At 38.8% G+C, this 10,000-nt stretch overlaps 2 protein-coding genes and 1 long non-coding RNA gene across 5 annotated transcripts in view; 1 reads left to right on the top strand and 2 right to left on the bottom strand.

Moving 5' to 3' along the window:
- The window catches only part of LOC138045225 (regulator of G-protein signaling 19-like), a 29,970-nt gene extending 26,224 nt beyond the window's left edge, over positions 1–3,746 (bottom strand). Inside the window, exon 1 of the mRNA XM_068891646.1 lies at positions 3,478–3,746. The gene's annotated coding sequence lies outside the window, so the exon portion shown is untranslated. The remainder of the gene's footprint in view (positions 1–3,477) is intronic.
- The window catches only part of LOC138045227 (uncharacterized), a 41,984-nt gene that overhangs the window by 16,856 nt on the left and 15,128 nt on the right, over positions 1–10,000 (top strand). For all 3 annotated transcript variants that reach the window (XR_011131551.1, XR_011131553.1, XR_011131552.1), the window contains one exon: positions 8,931–9,043. This is a non-coding gene — a long non-coding RNA (uncharacterized lncRNA). The remainder of the gene's footprint in view (positions 1–8,930; positions 9,044–10,000) is intronic.
- On the bottom strand, positions 4,924–7,154 carry LOC138045221 (tachykinin-like peptides receptor 86C). The gene has a single exon (XM_068891636.1). The coding sequence runs from the start codon at positions 6,739–6,741 to the stop codon at positions 5,692–5,694; it is 1,050 nt and encodes a 349-aa protein (XP_068747737.1). The 5' UTR covers positions 6,742–7,154; the 3' UTR covers positions 4,924–5,691.

Consider the following 10,000-nt stretch of genomic DNA (forward strand, 5'->3'; position numbering starts at 1 on the left):
ATTCCTTCAATCGAATGAAATTCCATGCCACCGAAATACCTTTCTAAAATAGTTCTAACCCAGGGCTTTTCCTTAAATGTTTTAGCTGTAGAAGGTTATTCTCTTCCGGGGCTAGAGGGTGGCATGCAGTTGACGATTGCGAAATTGACCATTTTAGGTTGTTATGTGCGTTTGATAAGTAATCTGGTTTTGCGTTCGGTGGGATGCATTAGGAGATTTAGATTTGCGGATTAAGCCATATCAGGGTTTTTTTTTTTTCTCTTTTTTCGAATAACGGATTCGGTGTCTTTTGCAGTTTGCGGTTTTTTCTTTATTTTGGCTTTCGGCTTTCAGGTAACATAAAAGAAATTTTCGGATTTGTATTTTAATGGTGGTCGGTAATTGAATACATTATTAGTTTAATTGCAGTTTGCGACCATTAGCTGATTTGACCAATATTTGTTGCGGTTCCTTTTAATTCGCTATGGAAATCAAAAGTAAGTGGCGAAAAATGTTTTGTCGACTATGAATGCGAGAATCAATCAATTCATTGGTTTGAGAGGTTGTGTTAGTGTTTACGAAGGGAAATCTCTGAATTTGGAAATCGTTCAAACAAACTGAGTACAGGTGTAATTTGGTAACCGATGTTAGAAAACCGCATCTTCGTTAATCATTTGTTGTATCTCATTGGCCCAGTTATGATAATAATATTGGTATTTTGATTTTCACCAAGGCGGACGAATTTTCCCAAAGTAAAACTTGCAATTTAGGGGTGAATTTAAGGTTATCATTTGTTGTATCTCATTGGCCCAGTTATGATAATAATATTGGTATTTTGATTTTCACCAAGGTGGACGAATTTTCCCAAAGTAAAACTTGCAATTTAGGGGTGAATTTAAGGTTAAATAGTAACAGTGACAGCGCTGTTTCGTATAGCTATTATAGAAACATCAGGTTTTATTTCATTAAATGGCTGTAAACGGGGTAAGTAAGGAATGTAATATAGCTTCGCGGTAATGGTAAACGGTTAAATTTTAAGCCGAAATTTTGGAAGGTAATAATGGAAAAGCTGATTTTTTTGCATGTTTGCTAGAAATATCGACAAAAATGGATAAATAGGCTAAAATGCTGTTAGCCGTAAAAGAAAGCGTTAGGTCTCAGTCAAGATAATGAAAAGGACGCCATAACAGTTAATAGCATCTGAGAAAACAGAAATCACTATCATGACAAATGTGGAATTGTAAAATAAAGGTTTTTATGTTGTTATCGACCTGACGGAATAACTTTCCTTTTTTTGTTTTATTCGTTTTTTCCACTTAATTACAGTTGTACTGGAACTTTGTGGAGGAGAATGTTGTTGAGCGGTCGTTTTCTTTGGAAAACAAAATTACTTCTCTGCAGGGGGTTTTATTATTGACCAGTTCATGTCATGGCAACGCCGAGTTTACACAGCAGAAGAAGAAATAGATGAACAATAATAACGAACAATAACTTTGCCCCATACAAGGCGACAGACGAAGCTGGCGTCCATAATAACTGCGGCCCAAAACAATCCTCCGAAATATGGATTACTTTTCTTAGCGTTGGAATGATCATCGATGTGAAACGACTGAAGAACGTCCTAGAAAATAGCGTTAAGAATTTAGGCCTCAACGGCTCTCGAATCCCTGATCATATGATCGCGCTAAACACAGTTTTGAGCGAACTGCGTGAGGGTTGGTGACTAGCGAATTCGATTGAGAACGTGAAGCATGAAGTAGAGTAAAATATTTCCTAGTTTTTATCGCGCGAGCACCAAGGCACTTCTGCCGATGTCTACGAAACGGGCCTCTTCACTTTTGCATCTCTGTCGAGACACCTAAATGTTTTGTCGATATCTTTATAAGTGCATTCAGTTGCTAGCCAACTTGAAACTTATTTGTCAATTTTAAGGGCAACAAACCCCTTTCATCATTCAAGTAGTTCCGATTTCCTTGGCCAGTATTTTTTTATCTCTACGACGATTTGCTGTCAGATTTGAGAATGATTTCCATAAAATGCAATTTACTGTTAGTTTATATCTATAAGACGTCTGGTATTATCGTGTGTACATGTTTTTTATTACCCAAGAGCCCAATTGTATATCCGCGATATTTTGAAAAGGGCATCTCCGGTTGGCTTTGCGAAACACGGGTTCTTTAAAAATTGAAAAAAAGGTTGCTTAATTCGTCAAGTTCTAACATTATTTGCAAGATAAAAGTTACCTGCTAAAGCTGTATTTGTTTAGGGTTCACCCTCACTGCGTTTCGAGATTTTCAACTTGGCCTACTGTTTCCGAGGCGACAAAAACCAACTAACATATCGACGATTTGTGTGCAAATAGCCACGCGAGCACCGGCGTTTTTCGTTAATTTTCCTGTACGTGACATTCAGATGTTTTTTCTTTCTTTTTTTTTTTTGTTTTCAATCCCAGAGAGATCCAGCATTAAAGTTTAATTGTTTTTCGACAAGATCTGCGGACGCTACCAGTGAGCGAAAAGACCCACACTCCTCGAAGATAGCGAAAGCCGACGGACAAAGAAGCCTTGTTTGACTTCGCTGTTGTTTTGTTGTATTTCGCAATATACCTTGTTATATTCAAAATTCAAGACGTCGAGATTAAAAATTTAAATGGTTCTTTCATTTTCTTCTTGAATTTGCATTCGGTAAACATAATTCAACGTTGGAAGCATTGCCTTAAAAACGCCTCCGCTTAGCCGTACTGCGTATCTCCACCTTCCGGCATAAAAAAAAAAGGAATTTATATTAATTTCTACGACGACTTTTACGGACGTCTTTTTGGGTAAATTTTTTAAATTTTTTTTTTTTTTAATCAATAATATCACCTGGATATTAAAACAAAGCATTGGGAACATGTTTAAAAAAGCTCTTAGTTTTGTACGTATATTTAAATGAAATGAAATCCGACGTACTTGATATCTTTTCTCTTAGTGTTCTAAACTGCGGGAAAGGAGGGGATTTTTTTCCTTTGTATGATAATTTCTGTTGTTGTTGTGATATTAATATTACCAAATTTTCATCAGGAAAAGGTTAAAACGTGCCTGCACGAGAGGTTTTGGAGGATTAGCCCCGATCGATAAACAACTCCGTGGAGGGCATAAACCTCATAAACCGCAGATTCTGATCAGCGAAACGCCGGGAAAATTCAAAGCACAACGCTCGTTTTACACGCCGCAAAATGCCTTAAATGCTGCATTGATATGTAATTTTACTTCATTGAAACTCATAAGGCTTTATTGTCTGAAATGGGTCTCTTTTAAGCGTTGGTTACGCGCAGATATAGATGAATGGAATATATATACAAGTTCATTTTCATTCCGAGCACGCCAGTTTAATCGCGAGGATGTCTTCGCTTCAGCCGACGATAAGCGGTCGAAATTGTTGATAACTTTGAAAAACAAAAAAAAAAAAAGATAGGTACTTAAATTTAGAATGATAATTTAGCAAAAGCTTACGTACCTCGATTTCAATTCCAATGATAAAGCCTTAAAAAACGTTTGAAGAAATCGTTTGTATGTTGCCTCGCTCCGCGTTCGATAGCATCGCCACAATGGTTTCGCAGCGTGAAATAAATCCCGATTTGGACGCTTGACTTTGTAGAAATTTCGCTTTGTTTCGTTTTTGTGTGTGTGTTTTCTTGATTAGTGACACGGGATGATTTTAGAACGGGAGTTTCTTTCGTAGGAACTGAGGCAAACATCTGACTTGCTAAAAATTCAATTGAGCCTCGTCTGCATGTATATGACACTCGCTGGGCAGTTACCATGGGAACAAAATTTTGCTGTTATTGCGATTGAGTGACCTTACAGTTGATAATAAATTCTCTGAGCGTCGGACTGTGACGGTGGGGGTAGTTTGAACGGGAAGAATCAGATTTCCATTTTATCTTGAGTGATTTTCTTCCTTCTAATTGTCTTCTCATCACAAAACTTTGGATTTACGTTAAAACAGCAAACGAAATTCCGTGCAATAAAAGATTTCTCTTATCTCAAGTTGTTTGTTTTCTTTCTTTTGGGTCGCTATTCTCTTCCGCTATGCATCCCCTTGTTATCAAAATATCTTATGATCCAATCAGCAAGGGTCAAAGTCCTGCAAACGCAGTGGGCTTGGAATTTTTAACTCATCTTCGTAAACAATTTCATAATTTGGATGTGTCTAAAAAGACCCGTTTAATTTAAACGGTTTCAACATTTGACCTACATTGGTTCAACAACAGTTGAACGGGTGTTGGGCAAATATTGAACGCAAAAACAAAGTTTTACGGAGGCCGTTCAAACGGTTCCAACATTGCACCAACAAAAGAACCAACACTTTCGCGAAATTTGATTGCGAGGAACTAAGAACTAGAAACCAAACTCTCTCGTCCAGATAAACTACGCCATATTGACTTTTGCGGCCTGATGTGAGCTTGCTTTTATTCTACAATTGTTGAACACAGTGTTCGAAGGGCTTCAACACCATTCAACATTCTCGAGAACAAAAAAAAAAAAAGTTGAATCGATGTTGAATGAAAGTTTAAACCGATTTAAGCTTTCAACATTTTTTTACGCTTTCAAACAATGTTGGACGACCTCTTCAAACGCACCGAACATTTGGTTCAACGAAATGGTGAATGCATGTTGAAGAACATGTTGAAACCGTTTAAACGGGTCTTTACGCAATAATATAACCCCGGGCTTAAAAGTGCTGTCTGCGAATTTAAAATAAGTTAGGAGAACTTTAATATGAGGAGTAGGAGGAGGAGGAGGGTGACTGGGACTCAGGAAGTGGGAACGTGGGGAAAAACCCTAAAGGATTCTGGTGACCTAAAAATGACATAAAACAAACAAAGATAATCTCTTTCAGGCACGTCCGTCTCAGCAATATTCTAACTGAGTTAATTGCAGACGGACAATAAAAAAGTGTTTTGTTTAAGCAATTTATGAGGTTTTGAGTCCGTTTGTGAATTCGTTGACCAAAAGTTCTTCTTCTCGGAAACTGAAGAGGAACTGTAGATAGCAAGTAATTTTCTTGAATTTACATAGTTTATTACTGAGTTGGTTACTGTCTTAATTCTTGCATTACTCGATTTTGTTGCCCATATTCTTCAGGAAGTGGAAAACCGCATTGGCTTCTATTTTACACTTGACAGTGATTATTGAGAATTCGAAACTCCGTAGACCAGTTGGACTCTCGAACCTTGGTAAAGCATTTCCACTGATATACATTTACGTGATTTTGAAACGAGGTATGCAAAATATCCTTCAAATACTGCTTGAATCGAATGGTTTTCAAGTCCCAACAATCTGCAAAGCTGATACTCCGTGTTCTATAGTTACACTGTAAAGCCTACATGTTCCTGAACTTCACTGAGAAACTTAGAACTAACTGAGACAGTGCTTGGTAAACTGAAGTATTGTTTTATAAGGAAATTAACTTTGTTGCGAGCATAGTTAATGCATGGAGATGGTTATGAAACTGGACAAGTTCTTTTGTTTCATGTTTTTGTCGGTATTTTTGGCCTTTACCCTGCACAAAACACACAGGTTTTCCTTCGATTAAATTATGCGCAACTAATTTTCGATCCCGTGCGAAGCGAAAACAAAAGATTGTGCAGGGTCACGGGTCAACATCGATTGCAAAAACATTGTCCTCGCTTTTGAAAGGTCTAAGGTTTTATAACCAGTCCCTCGATTAACTATGTTGCGAGGGAACCTGGCAAAACTCGTTCAGTTCAAAAGTTTTCCTTGACGATGTTATGGTTGTCGTGGAGGCTGATCGAGGTTTTCGTTTCGTGCATTTTTTGCAACAGCAAATCAAATCCTTGAAGGAGAATCGAAACTGCTTGCTGTAGAAACAGTAAATGATGGGATTCACCGCTGCCTGAATGAAAATCATCATTTGTCCCAACCTCCAAATCGTATCTCCGTTGTAGATGTAAAAATATCTCAACGCACGAACGACCATAAACGGACCATAACAAATAAAAAACACAAGCGTTACCACTGCTAACATCTTTGTCACTTTTCGCTGCTTCATCCCATCTCTTTTATCCGACCTTAAGGAAACTCTTGTCCTCGCATGATTAGACAACAACTTGAATATTCGGATGTGAGCCCAGGTCATGAATGCTAAGGGCAAAAGAAACAATAAACCCGCTTGTATCGCGTAATAAATCTGCCTGCCGTCGTCTCCCATGTACTCATTAAGACACATTTGTTTGCCAGTTTCCTCGTCTTTCTCAATGTGATATGCGTACAGAAGTGGCGAGCAGGTTAAGATTCCAATCGCCCAAATGATAAGAGGGATGAAGGTTCGCTCGGTGCCTCGTTGAGTGCGCGCTAAGACCGGTGAAGACACTGCTTTTAACCGTTCTCGACTGATGGCGACTAGCGTTAGGATAGACACTGTGTAGCACGATTCAATGAAAAAGCTCTGAGCTTTGCAGATTGGATTTCCACCAAACCAATTACCATTACCGATAAAGGCAATTAGGTCGAATATGGAAAGCAAAGTAAACATGAGATCCGCTAATGCCAGACTGGCGATGAAGCAAAGAAGAACAGACGTCGTGGCCTTGTAAGTCCGATAACAAGTTATCAATGCCAAGGTATTGCCGACGAACGCAAGTGAAAAGACTGTGCCATACAAACAGTAAAAGACTATCGTCATTAAGGGTGATATTGTGGAGGCATCTTCGACGCTGTTTCCTGACTTGTTGTGGAAACTAGTTTCATCCATCATGTTTGTGTTCTCACTGTAAAAACTTTCTTTTGCATTGAATCATCCCCCTTGATAGGGAACCTTTATATTTGCCGGAAGTGATTTAATGAAACACGAGTCAAAAAAATGTAATTCTAGAGCATTTCTTCCTGAATGGGCACACCCATGTAATGGCCCATTTGCGAGTTGCTGTTTGCCTTCGTTTAGTTTAGTCTTGGTGCTTGGAAATGAGTTTGATTTGCATAAGAATACGCTACTCATTTCCCTTTGAATGGTGGTGCACTAGAACTCGCTTTGAAACTGAGGCATACAGCTCTTCATCGCTGCTAGCGCGGTACTTGGTAATGCAAGCAGTTAGCGATAAGAGAGTATAGAGTAAACTAAAGACAGTTTCACTGAGTGTGGCGCGCCCAATACACAGTTGTAGTATTAGATGAAATGCTCTTATTCCGCGTTCCTAGAATTTCTTTCAAGTTTACCTACTCTTCAAACGGGTGCTGAAGCGAACAACAATTTCTTCTTCCTGTACTGAATAAACACAAGCTGACCTTCCGACTTCTACAGTTTTCAACTTTTCCAGACCAAGAATAAAAATGTCACAGACAAGCGTGCTTCCACAAAACGCAGTTTTATTATCAGCGAGAAAATGAAATGAACAGCAATGGATAAAGGCTTTTCACTCATTGTGATGGAGATCAGTATTCAAATGTTTGCCGAAGACTTGCCTTGCCTCTTTTTTGATTGCCGGCAGCCTGAGCGGAAGACGCGATAAAGCGGCCCTTTGAATTTCAGAGAATTTGTTAAAGCAATGCGCTGTTTAAATTGTGGTTTTTAGGGAGTGCAATCGGTTGTTTTGTGTAGTTAAGAACCACTAACAACGTTTTTTCAGGTTTCTTGCACCCTTCCGGGAAGGGGAACTGATTTGAGCTTGAGCTTGAGCTTGAGCACGTTTTCGATATGTTGTTGAATATCTGATTTCCTACAGTCCAGCTACGTCTTCCGGTCGCCATCCCAGAGAGAAATGTGAAAGTTTGAGCAGCTCGTACTGTGGCATTTTCGAGATTAATGTAGCTGCTTCTATTCGTGGAAAATTGATTCTTCCGTCGATGACGGCTCAAAGTTTTATTGCCTGTAGAGACTTTTTTAATGCAAAGTAGTTACTGCGACCCCACAAGCTTTCAGCTTTTATACATATCGTGTATAAATAAAGTACCCTATCTATCGGAAGCAGATTAATAAAGCCACAAGCATTTTAAAAATGTTTTTAAAACAAGAAACTTCAGCTTTAGCGGATATTTATGTTTCACGTAGAGGTAACTTATGGATGTTTTGGAGTTTAGGTGATTATCACCGCGATGTATTAAGATAAAAAAATAGGCTCAAATGTGGAAACGTATGACACTGTTTCCTGCTGCACATCTCGGCAATCCTCAGTTTACATTTCTTGAAATTTGAAACAGTTCTAATATTTGCGAATTTTTCTCTAAAGTCCAATAGAAAAACGTTAATTAAATTATTCCCTATCAACTTTCATGACACAGAGTCCTTAGCTCGTTCCCTTTCTGACTTTTTACAATGAAAACGGTCGAAAATCGAAGAAGTTGATTCAGAACGCCAAATAGTTCAGTGGCTTTACTTGTTACAATAGATTTGTCCGGCAGTTCCGTTGCGGTGTAAAGGAAATGCAAAATTTTGTCTCTGGGTTTACTTTTGCATCTGCAAGGAATTCATTAGCTCAATAATCCTGAAAAAATATATCCTGAGTTAAAATTTTAAAGAAAACGACAACACTCTTGAATTTCCAAAACATGTTTCGACAGAAACTTCTGTCATCTTCAGTTGATAGATTTACAAAGCGTTAGAAGTTGAATTTATAAGTAGGAAAAATGCTAATTACATAGTAACAACGGAATGTACATAAAACGTGGCAATGTGAAAATTAAAAAGATAATTTCAGGTTTACGTGATGCAGTTGTTGATATCCTGAGTTGCTGCTAAGATCACCATTGACTTTGACAGTTTCAGAGAGTTGTTATTCCATTCTTAAAGGGGTTTGGGGATAATTATTTCTTTCTTTGGCTTATGGAAACACGATATGTTTTGTTAATCTTGTTGTTGGTTTTTTAGGAGAAAAGAGGGGAAGAGGTAATTTTCAAGTAACATTAACTCTGCTATTTCCCTAAAACCTTAATCTTTTGTTTTCGCTGTAGACTAAACGAATGGTGCAGCTATTCCTGCCCTCAGGGGAAGAAGCGGTTTCAGGAAACTGAACTGAGACTCTCACTCGCTGGCAGTGAAAGCAACAAGGAAGTAACCTTTTTAGGTGTGTCAATCTTTTTATAGCTTACTTGGCTATTCTTAGCGGAGGGGCTTTCAGTGCAGTTTGTTTTAGACCATAGTTATTTGGTTTTGAAAGTATTGTTTTGAAATGATGGGCTTTGAAGAGGAGGTTACTGATGAACTGAGGAATTATTCTCGCTGTTGAGTGAACAATCTGAGTTAATACTTGAAAAATGCCCGAAAGGACTCATTTTACGGTAGCCTATGTGGCCGGCGAGGTTAATGTGCGCATGTGCGCAATGCGAGCGGCCACGAGGGGCTTCCCGAGCAGTGAAATGTTCGTCACGAAACGTGATATCTTTTTAGTCTTGTAAATTGGCGGTTATCGTTAATTCCTATTTTGCTCCGAATTGTTCAGTATTTTCGCTAATCAGAGCACAGTCTCAGGACTTGTTGTAACAGAAGAAATGAAAGGGAAAAAGCCTTGAACCCAGGCTCCAGTTGCTCGAAAGGTGGATAGCGCTATCCACTGTTTTGCTAGTTTTTATCCGCTGGATTGTGATTTATCCGGTGAATAGCGTTATCCACCTTTCGAACAACCGAAGCCAGAACTCCTTTGTAGGAACGGCGTCTTTCCGCTTTCACCTTTGAAGATCGGCAAACCGACATTTTACTCGTGCTTTCCGGGGAAGAATCCCGAGCTTAAATTTCGGCGTGTTTTTTTTTTTTTTTTTTTTTTTTGGCGTTCAGTCACAAATCGCACTCAAGCTTGTAAAGCTCAAGCGCGAAGTTACCAAAGCGCAAAGGTGGCATGGTTGTGCAATGGCTGATTCATCTTTAAAAGCACATACGCGAAGTGTATTAAGCCAACGTGCATGCGTAGCGTTGAAGGAAAATGACGTTAATATGGTTTCTAATACACCCAAACCACGTACAAATGCAGACACCATTCACGGTCGACCCACACTAATAGATCTCGAGCGTTTTCGGAAAGGGTCGG

Source organism: Montipora capricornis, chromosome 4, assembly GCF_036669925.1.
Source record: "Montipora capricornis isolate CH-2021 chromosome 4, ASM3666992v2, whole genome shotgun sequence".
Classification (NCBI taxonomy): Eukaryota; Metazoa; Cnidaria; class Anthozoa; order Scleractinia; family Acroporidae; genus Montipora; species Montipora capricornis.